The 21,262-nt window shown below is 42.2% G+C and overlaps 1 protein-coding gene across 1 annotated transcript in view; it reads right to left on the reverse strand.

The window, feature by feature from the left end:
- Window positions 1-915: 915 nt before the first annotated feature.
- Window positions 916-21,262, reverse strand: part of DNAH8 (dynein axonemal heavy chain 8) — a 397,167-nt gene continuing 376,820 nt past the window's right edge. Inside the window, exons 89-93 of the mRNA XM_019526702.1 lie at window positions 11,126-11,282; window positions 8,914-9,066; window positions 8,627-8,816; window positions 2,390-2,511; window positions 916-1,513 (exon numbers count right to left, since the gene is read on the reverse strand). Of these exons, the coding sequence (XP_019382247.1) occupies window positions 1,226-1,513; window positions 2,390-2,511; window positions 8,627-8,816; window positions 8,914-9,066; window positions 11,126-11,282 (910 nt within the window). The 3' untranslated portion in view covers window positions 916-1,225. The remainder of the gene's footprint in view (window positions 1,514-2,389; window positions 2,512-8,626; window positions 8,817-8,913; window positions 9,067-11,125; window positions 11,283-21,262) is intronic.

Genomic DNA, 21,262 nt, shown 5'->3' on the forward strand with positions numbered 1-21,262 from the left:
ACCAGTCAACAGCAAGTGAACTGAGAACTTGCTCTTCTTGTGAAAGAGAACTCCAGGGAGCTTCCAGTGCAAGGTGAGATTTAGCCTTAGAAATCCAAGTAGCAACCCTGGACTGTTTCCAAATTTGACAGAGGCATATGGCATTTGTGAGAACGGGGCGCAGAAGATATAGGCAAAATAAAAGACTTACAAGCAAGAGCAAATCTCACTTCACTTAATAAATTGGCTGCCTCGACTGTTTTCTTGCTCAAAACTAACTGCACAAATTGCATGTACAAAGGCAGTATGCAGAACAGTCATGTACTGGGTAATCCAAGAACTCTGGCCTAAATTCCAGCAAAGAGCTAAGCTGGGATGCTGAGAGGACACTAACACTAGTTGTATATAATCTTGCTCAATATTTTAGTTACAAAAGTATTGACATCAAAGTAGTCTCTAAAGTAGTCTCCACATAGCTCTTATTCTTCCTGATCTTTTCCTACACATATATCATCTAAATTGAATACAGGGCAAACTGCTCACGGTCAAACAGTCCAAAGGCAAGTACACAGGGATCAGTTACAAGTGTTTATAGTGCAGTTTTGCTACATCAACATAATTTAGCACTGGGGAATGAACCATAAGAATGTATGGGTCAAGTTGTCTCTGCGTTAGACAGAAAAGTTGTTCTGTTTAAAATTTAAAATTCCCTTCAGTCAAGGTAAGGCACAGATTTATGACTCAGAATCCAGTGTTGCTTTCAAAACCTACATGGGGAGCAAGATAAAGTTGGTAGTGTTTTGCATAGTGTTCTGCTACTTCTTAATCACTTTGTAACACCAGCTGGAAATCTGATGTAATTAACAGGAACTAGAAATAATGAGAACATATTTCCTTGGATTTCGTTTAAGTGTTACTTTTTAATAACACCTTAGTTTATACTACATTTACTATTTAAGTGAATTTTAAATTTTGCTTAAGTAATGGTATGCAAACTTTCAAAAGTAACCATTAGTGAAATGCTTTACTTAAAATTTCCTTTGAGAACAGCACCAATGCAACTACTCCCTTGATTGAGGGAGATAACAATCAGCTTCATAAATTGTATTTAAATTGTTGTCATTGAAAGATTTCACACAAAAAGACAAAAGACAAACCAGCAAATTAGGAACAACAGACTTAATGCTTATATTGTCGGTTACATATTGCATATTCTGTGTTTCTGTCATACTTTGGAAGATAGAGTTTACTTTATGTCACACAAAAGAGCAACTCCTCTCAGTATCCAATGGTCTGGAGATAGTATTGTCCTTAAATAGATCACAGTGATGTAGGTCAGATCCGTCCTCCTTGGTTTCTTGTAAACCGGGCAAACATAGAGTTTTGGATCCTTAGGACCAGTTGTGTTAATAGCAAATATGTGCACCACAGGGAGTGGTGTGAAAAGAATCTTTGGTGCAGATTCTGTAAGTTTACTGTTACGTCGGTCCCAGCCTGCTCCATCCAAGTATAGTCCATAAATATAGACCCCTTCCTGTGTAGACAGTAAGCAGATAAGTTATGCATAAAACATAACTATTTCACTTACAAAATAAATAGCTGATTTAAGCCACTAAAATGAGAAAGTTGTATTACAGTTAAAAAAGTCTGCCAGAGGAAAAAAGGGAAGTTAAATTAAATAACTAGAAAAAGCCTCAGCACATAATGCTACTGAAATGGAGATAAAAGCACTTTACTAATTGAGTTCACCAGGTGAAAAATTGTTTGTGTATGGTAAAAATACAATTATTCCATTACTGAAAAACAGATACATTTGTATAAGTGAAGATTTGTCCCATGTTTAGCAAATGGCAAATATGGCAAGAAGTCTCAATTTCAGACCTTTAGAAAACACAGAAGAAAGTATAGCCTAATGAAAAGATTTGAATTAGCCTTTTAGGAACTTATTTTCATAAACCGACAAATAGCAAATGTGACCCCTGACATTAATTTAAAAGTGTGATGGGATCTGATGCAGGATTTTGACAATCGCGCTTCCTGCCGTGCCACATGTGCATGGCTGGAAGCGCAATCATGGGATTGAGCATCAGATCCCATCATGCCAGACTGGCACACTAAACACAAAATATGTGTAATAACACTTATTTTTCATTTTATCACACCATTAATTGAATGAACATGTGTCCAGGTCACTACTTAAGATATGATTAACCAGTTAATCACATCTTAAGTATAACATCTGTCAGGGGCCCACGATTCCACAACTTTGCATGATTTCTGTTTAACTTCTAAGACAGTAAAAATGTTGAGAGAATGTTAAAGTGTTCTATGGCAATTTGAAAATCCTGAGTTATCCAAAAATATAAAGCACTGAAATTAATACTGAAATATTTTCATTTGTCATACATACAGCAGGAGGTGTTGTGATTTCTTCTTTGGCTTGCTTTAACACTTCATTATGTATTGTAACTGTATCTAAAGCCCAGCCTTTATGTGCTCTAGTTGCTTCTTGTCTCATTGCTGTCAGGAATCCTGAAATGCCAAGCCACAAGATTTAGTGTTTTATCTGCAAAACTGATTATGTGTTGTAAGTCTAGATGGATTCTCTCAGAAAGGCTGCTCATCAGGCTACAGTAATGGACCCAGGGCTTGGGTCCCACATGCTCTTGGCTTTCTGGAAAGCATGCCTGTGTCTCATACCCCTCTGTGTAGTGGGAACCCTGCAGTACAATTGTCAAAGTTGCGAACTGGGCACCATTTATTCTTTTTTGTGGAATCTCCTTCACTGGAGGTTTTCAAGAAATGGCATGTAGGCACCTATCTGGAGTGGTTTAGGAACAGTACATCCTGTACCTGTGCATGGGTTGAACTACATGATCTCTGAGGTTTTTTTTTAACCCTATGGATCTATGATTCAAGCCTTCTTTGGAACTGTTGCATGCTCTTGGGATATTAAAAGACATTGCCAAATTAAGCAGATCAGTTGTGGTGGGATGTGTCCTGCTACTGTTTATCCATTTCATTGGGCAAAGCATATGTAGCCTGTCATCCTGCATTAGGCAGGAGCCTGATCCTGCGAGACAACAGGCAACACGTTCCCTGCTTACAGAGATGCACCTTGGAAATTCCCTGGGGCATGTTTCTGTAAGCGGGGAAAGCCGAGCTTTTCTGTTTGCAGAGATGCACCCAGGGAAAGCCCCAGAAACTCCTGGGGTACATAGGACCTCAAGCCCCAGGACTGTCTGCCCAGAGTGGCTGGAAAGTGCAGGCAGCTCTCAGCTGAGCATGCTCTCCCACCAAAAACCTAACAGATATCTGCTGCAATAGAGTGGTGCAAATTGATACCATCTGTGTCACAGTCACAAATTTTAGGTATTTGTTGTACAACAAGAAGTATGAACATCTGTTTGCTTGACTTTTGTGCCACCACAAAAATGTTTATGCAGACATAAAAGTTTCCACCCTCAGAGTTCCCACCAAAGCTGGAGATGCTCTGGCTTACTCTTTCCCCCTGCAGGAATAAGATAATTGGAGAAATCCCTTTTATGTACAGCTTATGAACTTAAATTCCATTTTGTGATCTGTGGGCATGTCTACATGAGACACTATGGTGCTATAGCTCATTGCTACAGCAACACAGAATCGCCAGGCACAAACTGTGATGGCGACACTACTGTGCAATAGCAGCAAGCTACTGCACAGAAGTTTGTTGCTACTGTGCAGTAGTGTTTGAAAAAAAAAGGTGTGGTGATGGGACTGCAGTAACACCAGTTACAGTGCAGTCATTTAGTACTTGGTCAAGCAAATACTAAATGACTGTGTAGTAACAACTGTGCAATCAGCCATTCATGTAGATGTGGTCTGTCCATATCATTATACTGTGCACTGCTTCATTCTCTTTCTAGTAAGGTGGGGTGGATAGCACTAATTTGTCTATCTATGCATTAGTTAAGGGTTGGCCAACAAGTGGCACAAGTAGCCTGTGTGTGGCACACAGTAAACTGGGGAGGTGAAAGGCAGCACAGGAATAGATGGGACAGGAAACATAAAGCAGCACAATGGATCAGGCAGGGAGCTGAAAACAGAGCAGCAGATTGGGCAGAGGTAGAGAACTGGCACTTGGGGATGGTGCATGGCTGGTTTGTGACATGCTAGCTATAAAGAATGGCCCCCAGTAAATTAACTGATTGTTAAGCACTATCAACACCTGAGTAGATCTCATCTGGGAACAACAAAAGAGGACCTGTGTTCTAGAAAAAAACAGCTTTTTCCAGCTTTTTGGTGGGGGGGGAGGGGGAAGAAGAGGGGCTGGGTGAGGGGTGATACAGTGTGTATGCTAGATTTTTAAAAATGACAAAAAGTATATCTGTACTGCAGTCACAGCAGTGACTCTGGTGTGGTTTAGCTTTACAGTACTTAGCTTGGGTAGTAGTAGCAGTCTGGAATCAGCAGCAGAAAGCTCAGGACAGGCTGTGAAACACGTCAGAGAATCAGATTAATTTAGCTTATGCTGATTTCTTATGGCCACAACTAGACTACCACCAGTATCCAAACTAGGTAGTTTAAAGTTAATTCAGGTATCTGCACTAAACTAGAGTAACTACTGTAACTGCAATGTAGAGGTGTCACAGCAGAAATTTAAAAAAAGCAACAAAGGAGGGATGTTGGGGCTTCCCTATGCTAGGTAATGTATATACATACAATAAAAGACAGTATTTGCCCCATGGTGCTTAAAGACTCAATCCGCAAACAGTTTTTTTGTGCTAACTTTAAGAAGTACAGTAGCCTAAGTGCTGTCAATGGAAACATAAGAAAACATGCCTTAGTTAAGTGTATCATTTTTGTGGGTAAAAGCCACTTGTATCACCGTTATCATTAGACCAGTAACAATGGACATCACAGTAGAGTTGAGATTTTGGGAAGAACAATATGAGAATCATGTAAACTGATGTGAAGAAGACATTCTATACAGAGGGGAAATACAGGGGAAAACACAAAGATACTTGTGGAAAATATAGGAAGACAAATAGGAGAGACTGATGTTGGTCGTTACACATTACACAAACTTTGCTTATGATAATATGTGTAGAGATCAAGCACTGCCATATAATGAATGGAACACCAGACCTGCTAAAGTGCCTGTGTTCATGTTGTCCTGTAAAAACTATTGTTCATGGGTTACAGAAATCCATACAACTTCTAAAAATTACTGCTGGTAGTGTACAATATTATAAAAATGAATTAAACTTTTACTCCAAGCTGATAAAACTCTCAAGCATAGTCCTCAGCCTTCACCAATATAATGCTACTACTAACACTATTACAGATTTTGGGTCTGATTCATAGATGCAATCATTCTACTTTTTCCTGCTCTGGTAGAACAAGGCAGCCCTGCACCTAGTTTACCTTACTCGAGGAGGGCCTTTTTCCTCTTAGAAGAATCCTCTAGCAGCCCTTACTGCCACCACAGTTCCTGTGCCACTGTCCTTCCACCCTCAACCTCAAGTGCAGCCATTCTTTTTGTTTGGCTGCCCCTCCCCCCCAACACACACACCAGTGCCCTCAAGGGCTAGGAACAGACATTACACATAAACTGGTTTAAGTGGTCAGAAACTGGTTTAAACCGGTAATAGAACAAACATTCAGTGCACTGAAACCAGTTTGAGATAAACCTGGTTGAATGTAGTATTAGACTTAACTGATTTGGGTCAAACTGGTTTATGCAATGTCTATCCTAGGCCCCTTCCTGGCTGAACTTAAACCAGAGTCCTCCCCAGCATCCCAGATGCTTTGCAGCCCTGGGTGGGGCTCTCTGCTCCACAGCAGGGCTCTGCTCCCTCGCTGGAGCTCCAGCAGAGACTGCAGGCACAGCAGGGTCTGCCTGGCTTCCTCCTGCCCCACCCCACCCTTGCTTCTCAAGCAGGGATTCCCCCCTTCCCTCCAACCCCTCTCTCATAACATGGACCATAGCCAGCATGTGGTATGCTAGCTAATGCTGAGAGGTGTCGGTGTGAGGCAGACAGGACAAAGGCAGACAGGGTAGTGTCCGCTTAGGGCTTTTTGGAGCTAAAAGAAGAGCCTGAACTAATGAGAGAGGCTTTTGTTTTCTTGATAGGCTGATAAACACTGTGTTACTCTCTGTGTAACTTTATGATGTGTAACTCCCTGCTGGCTCCCTCACTGGTCAGAAGCAGTGAAGGGGGGACCCCTCCCTAATCAGAGTGTCTTGCTGGAGCCTGGCCACCCCGCCCCACCCTGCCTCCAAGCTCAGCACTGTGGAAGGGAGGGAATGCTGCTCTAGCACCCCACAGCTTCTAGCATGAGCTACTGCAGGCATGTGCCTGCATTTTTTCAGTCCAGAGGGGATGTCTATACGGTGACAAACCAGTTCAACCTAGCCAGGTTAGACTAACCTGTAAAGATTGATTCAATTCAGGCTTAGGCTTTTTGAATGTCTGTCCCTAGTCAAATACACTTTGCTCCTCCAGGCAGTGTAACCATATCTATCCTGTGCTCTGGGAGCCGATTAGCACTGCTGAGGAATAGTGCCAATTTGCCTGCTCCCCATACTAACTACCCTGCTTCCAATTTAGGAGCAGACAGCACAGTAAATTTACAGTGTAGACACTTTTGGTTGCTATTTTTGAATCATAAGATAATAGCATGCTTTGACTCTCCTTTAATATACTTGTTAACTGTACTCTTCATGACAAAAGTAGAGAGATGTTTTGACCTGCTTTTAATAACATCTGCTTAAAAAGGCACTAAACATTAAAAAAAATGTTGAACAATAATTTGGAAACCCTCACATATTGGCATTATGCAACCCAAACACTTCAATAATCTCCTTTGGAAATTGACTTAGATATTACTGGTTTCCATAGCATCACCCATAAAAAGGTTAATAGGAATTGCAAAACTACCAACTGAAGATAACTTGTGTGTATATACGAAGAACTAAGGGATTTATCCAGCTGAAAATAGATTTCACAGCTGCTATACTAGAGAAGCTCCCCACAGGCATTTTGTATGCTGCAGCTAGAGAAATGATTCTTCTTCAGAAATATACCTCAAAGGAAGCTTCATTTTTTTAATTTGTACCATGTTCTGATAAAACTGATTTTCTTTTAATTCAGATAATACACTTAGGCAATTCACCATCGCAGCCTAGTTTTTGCTGTGTTTCTGGTTACTCATTGGAGTTGTTTATCACACAAGGATTTTTTTTCTTCAAAGCAATGAGAAAAACAAGATAATCCTAGATTTTGTTTACTTGTACGTCAGAGGTGTAACCCAGAAAGATCTGGACTTACAAATTTTGTTTATTCATAAATTTGGCAGGTAGCAATAGTTTTTACAATATCTATAAGGAGTTAATTTACTATGAAATGTAGATTATTTTCTACAGTGTATGCTCACTTCTTCTTTTCTATTGTGTGATGTATAAGCTACAGAAGAATCTACAGAAGTAGCTCTATATTTGCAACTTATTTCTGCAATATTTGCAACTTGCAATTTGGAAAGACACAAATGATTATAAATCATAATGAAACTGGGAAATAAAACATATTTCTTTAGGAGCTATACCATTAAGTTTGTCACTATGTTATGTCACTAAACAGAACTTTATCATTCATGAACTGAAAAACTACTATTTCTCATGTTTTCATCTGTTTTTCAATATACAGAATGAAATTACATATGTAATAAGATGCATCAAATAGTAGTCAAATACAGTATACTGTACTATAAATCAGGCAGAAGGCATGGTACAGATGCACCTGATAGATTAACTAAATCAGAGATGTATAAGCTTTCATGAGCCCAAGCTCACATCATCAGATGCTTACAAAATACACATACAAAATACAAAGGACAGAGCAGAAAGTGTGGGGGTGGGGGCAGTGCTAAGGGCAAACAATAAGTTTTATTCAAGTATTGCCAGTACTTTAACTACCATATTTACCCAAATCCAAGATGACTTCAACTTTAAGATGACCCCTCCCAAGAATTAAATTCTATACATGGAAAATTGTAAGTTTGTTAGAATTTTCCATGTATACAATCTAATTGTACATCACCTTAAATTTGTCCTCCCACACCACTGAAGTAGAGAAAGCAGTGGCAGGAGGGACAAGCAGCCTTATCCCAACCCCTTGCCCCCACTTCTACCACCACACCGCTTTCTTTCCCTAGCACCTGTTCCCTGCCACCTCCCCTTGCCACTTGCCCTCCTCTGGTGCCCACCCTGCTTGCTGCAGATTACCCTGTGGTAGCTCTGGCTCCAGCTCTGGTCCTGGCCAGGTAGCAGCAGTGGCAAGTCCAGCTCTTCCCCTAGCTGAGTTGGGGCTGGATTTGGATTGCAACAGCTCCCCTGCTGCTGCCTGATCTCCCCTGTAGTCTCTTTCACACTGCATAGTCTTCCGTATGCTCCTACCACCAAACACCATATAGTCTCTCTAGCACTTCTCCAACCACACAGTCTCCCCTCATGCTCCCCTATGCTATCTTCTCTGCCACACAAGCCCCCCTGAGCCCCTCTGATCCAAGCCAGGCAGCAACTTCAGTACTCAAATCCAAGACTAGGCTCCCCCCACATGTTAAACGGGGGAGGGCACTTCATCTTGGATTCAAGTCAGTACAGTACCTTGTGGATTAAAGAATCCAGTCATCCAAAAAACAGGTGGCCTCCCTTCAAATATCCAGGTAGAGAACTGAGTATTTCTTTCTAGAAGTTCAGTAAACCAGAACCCAAGTGTAGAAGAATCCCAAGATACTCTTTTCCACATCTGAGGAATTCGAGCATCATACATATTGTCAAGTGCATCTCTCAAACTCTGAAAAAGTGAAAAATCATAATGTATTAATTGGTTCAACTGAGATAGGTTCTATTTAAAGAGAGTATTTTTTAATACGATAGAGTTCATCACTTGCCTCGCTCATAATAATGGTTCCTTCTATAGCGAGTTTAAGATCATACAGACTGTTTCGGAGTATTGAGATAACCTTTTGCATTCGATCAATTTCTTGACGAAGAAAAATATTCATAGAATTAAGGTGTCCCATCTTTATTAAACGATTCTTTACCTAAAATACAGGAATGTGAAGAAGCAAGTTAAATTTTAAAATTTTGCAATTAATACTGGCGTATATAATAGTTCAATATCACAGCACTGAGAAAAGTTATCAATAGTGCTATTACTTGAGATTGTGGGTGGCCTTTTTAGACAGAGGTGAGGATTCAGAAGAAGTCAACATTTTTATCAGCCTGATTTTCTCTAAGGGGATAAAGACTCTGACAAGGAGTGATTAAAGATGTGATGAGAGTTTAGGGCCATGTTTGCATCAGGACAGTGCTTCTTAGAGCTGAAAGAAAGAGAGAGAGAGAGAAAAAGAGAGGAGGAAAGAGAGAAAGAAAAAGGAAGAAATAGGCAAAAGAGTCTTATGGAAAATGAGGCAAGGAAACATTTGTGATAGTGAAACTAAGCAGTTTTAGTGCAGCATATAGATTCTTAGGGCACCTATACACAGGCAGGAAGGCTGCTCTAATGCTCTGTAATTACACCACATTGGAGTATGCTCAATTAATCGAGTCTGCTGGAGCACGGTAATTGCTGTACTCCAGCAGACTCCAGTGTCTTGTGTACCAGTGTCCCTGACCTTAAAAATGTTGGCGGGGGCACCTTAACTAAAACTCATTGAATGAACTTTAGTTAAAGCAACCCTACCACCATATTTAAGCGCAGGATACTAATACACAAGACACTCTGGGCACTTCAGTTAGAGCGACCCCTAGAGTCTGATACCTGCAAGCCATGACTGAAGTTCTGAGTTTGACTTGACTATTCCAAATCCAAATACCGTTACATGAAACACACGAATGAACAATCACAGTTTGTAGCTCAAACAGTGAGACTTCATAATCTGAAGACGATTAGGTGACCAGGTTGGCCTATCAGTAAATTCAAATTTAAAAAAATCCTCCAAAAACCCAAAGGCTTATTATCAGCAAAATAATTAAAAGCAAAAAAAGTTATTTTAATATTATACAATCTATTTTTGAATATTAGTTGATCAACTCTGCTTAATAATATCAGGTTCTCCAAATGCAGTGCCCCTATATATCTTTACATTTTGCTTTTCCTCCAAGAACCTTAGAAGCACTGAAAGCAGGTTTATCTGCTTAGTGAAACTTTCCATTTTCTTCCTGCACTTGATTCAAAAGCCTTTACAGCTCCAGCTAGTAGGAATTATTTAGTCTTTAGAGTTCTTTAATTCTTTGTCCCTATTGGAGAAATTTAATTCACTTGATACTGCACGTACCTAAATCCAAGACCGCTTCAAATTTAAGACAATCACCCCAAAATTAGATTACTGATTCTAGATTTGGAAAATTATAAATGTGTTATAATTTACAAAAACACTCCAATAATTAGATTCTGTACATGGAAAATTATATTTTATAATTTTCCATGTACAGAATCTAACTATTAGAGGATCATTTTAAATTCATCCTTCTCACAGCTGTGACAGAGAAAGCAGTGGTGGGGGTAAGGAGCCATAGTTTCCTGCCTGTTCCAACTGCACAGTCTCCCCTGTGCTCCCCCTGCCACATGCCCCCTCCCCTGCTGCACAAGCCACCCCAGCCTGGGGTAGGCCAGCTCAGGGGCTGAAGCTAGAATTGACCCGTCACCTGACCTAGGCCAGTACTCAAATTTAAGACAAGGAGGTTCCCCCTCACACACACAATCACCTATTTTTGCAAGATGAAATGATAAATGCCAGTGTTGCTCAGAGTTCTCCTGTTCTACCTGTTGTCTTGAGGCAGGAACAGAGAGTTGCTACCTCACCATTCACAATAAACGAAGCAAATTTACTCTCAGTGTTATTTCAGGGTGTTTCTGCAGACCCAGGAAGACAGCACAACACCCATTCAGAGTCAGTTTATCTTCACTGCCAGAATGACAAGAAGCTTATTTATTTTAATTAACAAACGTTTAAATTCTATTCAAACCAACTGAGAAGATGGAGTAAGATGGCTGTGTCACTAATTATAGTGTCCTTTGTTTATAGAACGATTTTAAGATTTTTCCACCCCCCAACTTCTTATATGAAAACTCCACAGATTTTTTTTAAATGACCTCACCTCATGGGGTATGTAATCAGAAGGCAGTTTGTCCAGCATATCTTCAGCTAATCGGTATACAATGGCTTCACGGGTTTCTCCTGCTCCTCCTCCACCTTCCTTGGGTTGAATATTGGTAATGGTATCCAGAACATCAGCTGCTGTATTACTTTGATATCTGCAATTTACATTAAGGCATTAAGAATATTTCAGAAATCACAGGTAACTTGAATGCTTTGTATAATCACAGAACTTAGATGTGTGAAAAATTGTAGGTCATCAGACAGATCGGAAACTCCACAGAATAGAGATTATTTTCATTTTCATCGCATACAGAGCTAATTGCATTGGTCCAAATAAGGCCAAATTGTATGTGGCTGTATGAGGAGAAACATAGCTGTTCCCTTCCCTGTCTTACTGGGCACATCCCTACATTTGTAATTCAGATATAGGAAAGAAGAGCAAGTACAAATGGCCGCTATATCCCACCCTGTTACCAGAAAAGTGAGGAGGGGGAAAAAACTACTCCAACACTACATTGGCATTTTGGAGAAGTGGAAGGAGAACAATCTATGTCTGGTAAGAAATGATTTACCTGAAAGAAGCAGGAAAAGTAATATGGTAGAGAGATACCATTTCTTTCTTAGGCTGCTTTTTGGGGATAAGCATGGAAATGACTATGCAAACTGTCCCCTCTTATACAAGGCTAGAGGTAAAGATTCAATCTAGCCCTTGTTAAATAGCAAAATCCATTCCACCACAAGGCAGTTCAGAATTGATAATAAAATTTGCCAGATTCACAATTCTGGAGATTAAAATCATTTAGCCTGGGCACTGCTGATGTAAATTTATGTTCCGAGTCAGTAAATGCAGTGAATACAGTAAGTTTATGCTGCATCTGGTAGAAAAAGAGGATAAGCAATGCTAGGCCTGTAATGTGAACACAGCTAGATGAGTACTTTTGTTATACTGCTACCTAGTGGCATATGTAGTTAAGAGGGAGTATTAAAGAAAATATATTACTACCAAGTGGTATATGCTTTGGTGTTGCAGGCCTGGCAGTCACTATCCCAGGGGCCAGCAACCCCCAGCATACATGTCAGAGCATGGCACACCAGGCCATTTTCTCAGCACACCACAGTTGGCCTGAGCTCTGGGCAGCTGCCTCTGGCCATGGAGCCCAGGCTGTTTGTATCAGGTGGCCAGGAGGCTGTGAGCCCTTCTACAAGCACCCCGGGCTCCATGGTTAGCAGCAGCTGCCCAGAGCCCAGGCCGGCTGCAGTCAGGAGGCTACAAACAGCTGTACTGGGCTCAAGAGCCCAGGCTGGGCTTGTCTCTAGGCCAACGCTGGGGGAGGGGCCTGGGGCAGTGCAACTCCGGCCCCTTCCTTGCTGTCCAACCTGGACATATGTGCGCAGCTACCACCACCACAGAGCCTGGCCAGGGCTCCGGATCAGCTGTTTGCAGCCTGCTTGCCACTTGCTGCAACTGCCCAGCGCCCAGCCCAGGCTCTGGACAGCTGTAGCAGGTGGCAGGCAGGCTGCAAACAGCTGCACTGAGCTTTGCATCCCCAGCACTGGTTCCATGCCAGTGGCAACTGCATGTGCACCTCAGGGCACAGAGTGGGGAAGGGGCCACGGCAACACAACCCCAATTTCTACCCCACCATTTGCCCAGAGGTGCACATACAGGCCCCTCTAGCAATGAAAATTGGGCCCCTTGTGGCTCCCCCACAATCTGCCCCAGTACACCAAGTCAAGGCATGGTTCAGGGTTGGGTTGTTTTTGGCACTCAGGCCAGAAACGCTGCTGACCCCTGCACTATCTCTTTTTTTTTTAGTCAAATACATGAGGAAGTTATTCACTGCTTTACTAGCTGATTCAGAACATAAATTTACACCGACTCAGAGCATAATTTAATATGTCAATTTTACCTATCAACCTTCAGATGACATTTATCTCCCTTACAGCTTTGTCATATATAATCATATAAGAAATGAAACTAAGAGTTGTGCCTTGGAAGGATGCATGTGAGCTCTTAAAGTAGTTAAAATTTAGAGATTATATCATAAGACTGGAGAAGCCAGCTGCAGAGGTTTAAAATAAACATTTTGCAAGTGTAATTACAAAGACTATAAATCAGAAAAACTAGGATAAATTACTTACTTGTTGTTTAGTTCCTCTGAAAATATCGTCACACTTGTCTCTTAGCTTGTGAGAGCAAGAATGGTGGAAAACAGAGTGTTTAAAGCTTACTGACTCCACAGAGTAGTGGCGCAAGGGTTAGAGTGTGAGTTTATTGGAAGTTATGTCCCACCCCCAACAAAATATAAATACCATTTGCCCAATATTACAGCCAGCATCTTCAGTTCTTCAGCATAAAAGAAGCTCCCCTGATGATGTCAATTAAAAAGTATTACACATATAAATACATATAACATGATAAAAATATCCTGCTTTCCCCAAATTAAAACAAAAGTAGAAAACTTTGGAGAAGCAGCTGATCCTCAAATTTTGGGGAGAGATGGATGGATGAATGGTAACACAGTTGAAAAGCTAAATTCAGAGAAGAAAAATTATGGATAAGTCATTTTCATTTCTCTAATGGTCTATGTCAAGAGTTTTACTTTTGGAGAGATAGAAAAAAGCAGTAAATAAGGCCAGTACCAATAGCAAGATCAGGGAAAGCTTTATTATAAATAACACTAGAAAATGGACTAAAGAGGCCTTCTTCAATAGCCAGAGAGCAGAGTAACAATGCTTCATTTTCTAAGTGGAGATAAAATAGAGACTAAAACGTCATTCACACAAAAATGGGCCAAACTGAAAATAAGGGACATCCAAACTAAAAAGCTTTTTTAGAGTGAGAAAATTGGACTTCCCTCACATTGGAAACAAATTCTGAAATATGGAATTTGGAAAAGAGTGAGGACAATATAATTGTTGCACAGCTATCTGCAGTGACTTCAAAACATGCAAAGGCAACCTTGCCCCTAATTTAAGTGAGCTTTAAATTAATTGTCCTTGCTTCAGGGCAGCCCATAACAAAAGAAAATGCACTTTGACATCTATTCATATGTGTTTCTCTTTAGTCCCCTCTACATGTTACACTTAAAGCATGATAAATCAGGTAATCACACCTTAAGCTGTGGCCCAGTTACACATTTAACCATTTAATGGCATGATAAAACAAGCAATAAGCTAAAAAGTTATTCAACTAAAATGTATAATAACTTTGCAGCTTGTTCTAATCACACCATTAACTGAATGTGTGGTCAAGTGGTCCCCTGTGGCTGGGAGCCCCATTAACTGAGGAGCTTGTAGCCACAGGGTGCACCACGTGCAGCCAGCCCCGCAGCTAACAAGGCTTGCAGCCAGCCCCACAGCTAACAAGACTCACAGTGGTGGCAGCATTGCCAGCTGCGGGGCTTGCAGTGGGGAGAACATTGCCCCTCCTCCTTCCCCCTTCCCCCTTCATGAGCTCCACACCTCATGAGGTTTGCATTTGGGACAGCATTCCCCATGCTGCTCCACAGCTGATGATGTTTGTGGCCCATGTTGGATGCAGGCCCCTCAGCAAGCGCAGCACGGGAAATGCTGTCTCCGCTCCAAGCCGTCCTGAGCCGCATCAGCTGTGGGGCATGAAGCTGCAGGAGCCGGTTGCAGGGGGAGCCTGGGATTGTGATCCCAGCCTGGGCTTCCTCTGCACTGGGAATAAGGCATGGTGGGATCTAACGCACAATCCCACAAATGTACCACCTATTATGCAAATGCTATCTGCCTCTACCACCTCCTGTGGCAATGAATTTCACAAGTTACTTGTGTGCTCTGTAACAAAGTACTTTCTCTTATGTTTAAACCTATCTCCTACTAAATTCAGTGGGTGTCCTCTAGTTCTAGTATTCTGATCTATCTTAAGCAGAGCTAATCAAACAATATTCACAAATACATTTAATGTTATTAAAATTAACGTATTTAAGTTTATCATACCCCACTTGAAGAAAAAGACACGAACTGAAAGAGATTACAACCTGTCTGAGATGCAAAGATAAAATACAGGTGGGACTATCCACTGTCAATGCATAGGGGATGCACATGGGTTCAAGTGCACCCCGTGAGATTGGCAGTGCACCCCCTGCGATTGGCCACTGCCAATGGTGCCTGTGGGAGGTTGCCGCTCACCACCCCCCACACTGCTGACACTGCCAGTGGCATCTGTGGGTGGTTGCTGACTGCCACTGGCCACTGCCACTGCCAGCAGCGGCATCTACAGGTGGTCACCGACTGCTGGTCGGTGTTCACCATCCCTCCCCTCCCCACCGACACCACCGTGGCTGCCTGCAAGAGCTCCCCACTTGCTGCTGCCACATCCTCACCACTGCCACTCCCGCAGCTGCCTGTGGGCGGTTGCCACACCCCACCAGCCTCCAGGGGCACACATCATTCATGGGACTATCCCTTTAAGCTTCTTTTTGCTCAGGAAGGACAACAATACACCATTAAAGATAAGGCAGAAGGAGTCAGCCTACTCAAGATTAAAATTTCTAGGACTAGGGATAGACATTCAAAAAGCCTGAGCCTGAATTGATTCAATCTTTTCAGGTTAGTCTAATGGCTAGGTTAAACCACAGACATGCCAGACATGCAGGCACATGCCTGCAGTGGCTAAGGCTAGAAGCCAGGGGGTGCTAGAGCAGCCCTCCCTTCTCTTCTACAGTGCTGAGATGGGGGGGCATGGCCAGTCCCTGGCAGGGTGCTCTGATTAGGGAAGGCTTCCCACCCCTTCTGACCAATCCAGCAGGGAATTGATAACACTGTGTTTATCACCCCAAACTCAGCGTTTACCACCCCATTAAGAAAACAACACAGGGACATTACCAGCTACCTGTTGATTCTACTTTTGTCCTGTCTGCCACAGCACAGACCGTAGCCAGCATGCAGTCTGCTAGTTAATACTGTGTGTCTGTGTAAGGCAGAGGGGACGGCAGAATCCCTGCTTAGAGGGGAGGGGGGAGCACAAGCCAGGCAGATGCCTGCAGTCTCTGCCAAGCTCCAGCCAGGGAGCAGAGGGGAGGGGCCAGCCCTGCTGTGCTGCAGAGAGCCCCACCCAGCCCAGGGACCATGCCAGGATGCTGGAGGAGTCTGATTTATCTTAAACCAGAAATGGGGTCTGGGACAGGCATTGCATAAACCGATTTTAACCAAATCAGTTAAGTCTGATACTATATTCAACCTGGTTTATCTCAAACTGGTTTCAGCCATTTTCACACTGGTTTATGTGCACTGATCATCTGTTCTGTTACAGGTTTAAACCAGTTTCTGATCACTTAAACCGGTTTGTGTGTAATGCCTGTCCCTAGCCAAGATGACAATTCTGAAGCACAAGCAGTTTCAGGCACTGATGATAATGCAGAGAACAGAAAAACACAGTGGTCAAACTATCAAAAAAAAAAGTAAAAAGGAGACTTTGAAGGATATGGTCAGGAAACTTGAAACGGAGAGTTTTAAAGCTACTGATTTGCAAGAAGACGTTTGAAAATGAATAGTAGGAATGTGCTGGCTAAATTTAAGTAAATCCTGTAGAGATTGATTACATTTGGAACAGCACCTGAAGTAATTTGGGTACAGAAACTTATGTGTGGTTTGAAACGTTGAAGGGAGAACCTAACTGAAAAAGAGGAGTGGGGGAGAGAGGGAAGGGTAGAATAAAAAGAAGCAGGGGGAAAACCCAAAAGGGGAGCGGGTATGGTAACTTTAGCAAGTCTATATGCACCTACTTGAGACAGGATGCCTTTCTATAGAAAACTACCTCAAACTTTAGAAAATTTTTTAAAGCAAAATGTTGTTTTGGGAGGAGACCGTAACTGTGTTATGGGCCCAAAAGTAGATAGTTTTAATGGAAGTATAATGAAGGACAGAATAATCAAGCACAGCACTAAGATAGATAAGCACAATCTTTTTGACTCCTGGAGATATTTAAATGCAAAAGAAAGAGTTTTCTCTTTTTATTTAACACCACATGAACTATATACACAAATACATGTTATCATGATTTCCAAAACATTACTTAACAATGCTATACCAGCCAAGCAAGGGGAAACTGTCTGATAACACCATGGACCAGTACAGTTATTTATTAGAGAATATACCCAAAAGGAAAATTTGGCAACTGAATATTTCAGTGTTATATGACCAGGAAAGAGTAAGAACTAGTAGAAAAGAAATCAAGCTCTATTTCACTGAAAATAATATAAACCACATTTTCAAAAATATTTTATGGGATGCTTTCAAGGCAGTCATCAAAGGCAACCAAATAAGTAGTGCCTCACCTAAGAAAGTCAGGAAGAAAGGAAATGCAAAGTCTAACAAGTGAGGTAGTAAACTTTAAAAAGTATGCTAGAATAATCAATCACAGGAAGTATATTAAAATTAATAGAAATTTAAAACAAGTTATATTTGTTACAAACTGAACGAGCGTAAAAAGCACCTAGCCACACAAAACAGTGATATTATAAAAAAGGAAAACATAAATGCCAGACGATTAGCAAATACATTTAAAAAAAATTAAATGACAATAAAATTATACCATTTGTCTGGAGGCTCCAAATGATTTAGCAACTGACTCAAAAGCCATATGTGAAACATTTACAAGTTATTATAACAATTTTTGTTTTTTAGATCCAGCAAATCCTAAACATATAGATGAATACCTAATTACAGAAAATTTGCCTAGATTAAAACCTGAGGTCCAAGGAATTTTAGGTGAAGACATTAAACCCGAAGAAATACTAGATGTAATTCTCTCAGAAATGGAAATCTTCAGGCCTGGTTGGATTCCCTCCAGAATTTTACAACAGTTCCGGAGCAGAATTAGTGCACCTATTATTAAAAGTTTTAAATAAGATACTGAAGAAGAAAAAGACGCTTGATAACTTGAGGGAAGCACTTATTGTAGTAATAAGGATCCATTCCCTTGTGCTTCATATAGACCTATATCTTTATTAAATCAAGACAATCAAGGCACAATTTTTTCATCACCTTTAGTGAATAGATTGAAAAGATACTCCCTAAACATATTAATAAAAAACAAACAGGTTTCATAATGAATAGGAAGTTGACTGATAATATCCACAGTGTTAGATCTGATTTTTTATGCACAATTGAATAATGAACCCAACCTATTTTTTCATTAAATGCTGAAAAAGCTTTTGATTAAGTCAACTGGCAGATTTAAAAAAAACAAAAAACCAAACTTTAGATGCTTTTGGACTAGGCCCAACATTTCAAACCTAGATATCAGCTCTCTGCACTAATCCATATGTAGCTATAAGAGTAATGGACATTTATCAGAAAAACTTCCCCTTTCAAGAGGTACATGTCAAGGATGCCCATTATCTCCTCTCCTTTATTCTGTGGTAACAGCACCAATTGCCCAATCAGTCAACAATACTCTGAATGTACAGGCAATAAATATAGGACAAAGAAGAACATAAATTGGCATTATAGGTGGGTGATGTTAAGTTATTCATTACAAAACTGATTAATACACTGTCTAAAATATAAAAAGAAATAATATATGGCAAAGTTTCATGATTTAAAATTAAGTATGAAAAATCTGAGCTCCTAGACATTGGTGTACGACCAAACACACAAAGGACGTGTCTGCATGAGATGCTTTAGACTAATCTAACGTGCAGTAAAGCATAACCATCTACACGTGTGCAGGACAGACTGCACATTAAATTAGTCAAGTGCACTATTTGCTAGTACCAACACATACACATACTAGGTAAATGGCGCATTAGTTGATGCGCTGTAGAACATATGCAGACGCTGACCAGGAGCAATTGAATCCTAGTCAGCCCAGGCACCAGGGAGCCTGCTCTGCTTGGCTAAGCCCTGATGGTGGGGGAGCTGTGTCAGCTCTGGGGGCAGCTGTCTCCCCACTATGTGGGGACTGGGATAGGCCAAAACCCCACGTGGCTGGGGCAGCTTCACCATCTGCAGGGGCAGTGGTGGGGAGACAGCTGTCCCTGCAGCCAGCACAGCTCTCCCAGCCACATGGGGATCATGACCCATCCCAATCCCCACGTGGCTAGGAAAACAGCTAGCCCTGCAGCTGGTGCAGCTTTCCTGGCCATGTGGGAATCGGGATCCATCCTGATCCTCACCTGGTCAGGAAGATAGCTACCCCTGCAGTCGGCACAGCTCTCCCTGCCTGGTGGAGATCAGGATTGGCCCCTGTGCCCCCTGCCAGCCCATGGGGCTGGTACCTGGGGGGGCCTGGAGCTCTCCCAGCTGATGCAGGGGGGCAGAGCAGGCCAGAAGCAGCCCTGGACTGGGCTGCTCCTGTCTGGCTCAGTTTGCTCTCAACGAGGGCACACATAGACATGAGCCCCAAAGCACATAAACGAGTCTGAATTTTCTGCCTAGAAAATTCAGGCACATTAACTGCATGTGTAGATGTGCCCAAAAAGAGGTAAAAGATAGCTATAAATATACATGCGTAAGTACTTCATTAAAATACTTCAGGGTGATTATTACTAAAAATTGGCAGGAAGTGTAACAGTTTTAATTACATTCCTTTTACTGAAAGAATCAAAATAGGCTTAGAAAATTGGTGAAGATATGAAATGTCATGGTTAGCTAGAATTGCAGCAGTCAAAATGAGTATTTTAGCTCAAATTAATTTTCTATTCCAAAGTCTACCTAATATAGTGCCAACAAATCTCACAGATGAATGACAGACTATGATGAATATATAATTAGGGAAATGGGGACTAAGCCTTTCTAAACACGGTTGCTGCTACTATTCAGAAATTTTGGCTTTTTTCTAGAAATTAGTCCTGAACATGGTCTGAGCTGACCTTATGCTACACTGTTACGGTATCTCAAGGAGGATATGAATATACTTCTGTAGCACACTGAAGTCCCACGGACAGCCGTGACACCCCCGGTGGCCCTGCAACCATGCCCTGCACTGCCTCTAGGATGCCTTCCCTTCCATCTCACCTGCTACACCTTGATGTGATAATAGGATTAAAAGGGAGGCTGCCCACAGGCTTTAGCATAGGCCCCAGTCTAGCTGAACCCACACTGGGGTTCTCTGGCATCTTACTAGCATCTACACTACTTCCTGGCCCCTCGCTGGGTCTCCCTATTCCCATGTTACCTGTCAGCTTTGTGTTCCTGAGGGAACCCTGGCACCCAGCTTCCTGGACTTACAAAGGACTTTTTCTTCTTCCCCCTCCTTTCTCCCCTCCCCACCACCCCAAACACACACCTCACCTAACCAGAACCAAGCAGAAGAAAAGTTTAATAGGCATCTTGGGCCATACATCTCCTGGTCCCAGTATGGGAGGCCTATTTAAACTTAATTGACTAAAATCCAGTTGCCGGGTTAGAGAATGCTGAGGCAAGAGGCTGAGTCAGACAGGGTATGGGCGACATTTGAACAATCGTCCAGGGTTCATCACAACATCCAGCCCACTGGAGCCCTGATCACAACTGCTGTCATACTTTTCCTGGGATGACTGGTGGAAGTCTTCCCCACAAAGTTTATAAACACTCCAAGTAATCCCCTTAAGTAATCGGACCTAGACAGGTTACAGGGGTGGGCGGATGAGAATAGGATGGGATTCAACACTAACAAGTGCAAGGTGCTGCACCTGAGGAGGAAGAACCAGCACCATATCTACAGGCTGGGGAACTCCCTTGTCGGCAGTGCAGAGGCAGAAAAGGATTTTGGAGTCATCATTGATGTCAAGGCGAACATGGGCTGGCAGTGTGGGGATGCAGTCAGGAAGGCCAACCACACCTTGTCATGCATCCACAGATGCATCTCAAGCAGGTCCAGGGAAGTGATCCTCCCCCTCTATGCGACACTGGTCAGGCCGCAGCTGGAGTACTGCGTTCAGTTCTGGGCGCTGCACTTCAAGAGGGATGTGGACAACATGGAGAGGGTCCAGAGAAGGGCCACTCGCATGATCAGGGGGCAGCAGGGCAGGCCCTACGAGGACAGGCTATGGGACCTGAACCTGTTCAGCCCCCACAAGAGAAGGCTGAGGGGGGATCTAGTGGCCTGTTACAAACTAGTCAGAGGGGACCAGCAGGCATTGGGGGAGTCCCTGTTCCCCCGAGCACTACCAGGAGTGACTAG

The sequence above is a fragment of the Gavialis gangeticus genome, unplaced genomic scaffold (assembly GCF_001723915.1).
Source record: "Gavialis gangeticus isolate Ggan-Ray unplaced genomic scaffold, GavGan_comp1, whole genome shotgun sequence".
Classification (NCBI taxonomy): Eukaryota; Metazoa; Chordata; order Crocodylia; family Gavialidae; genus Gavialis; species Gavialis gangeticus.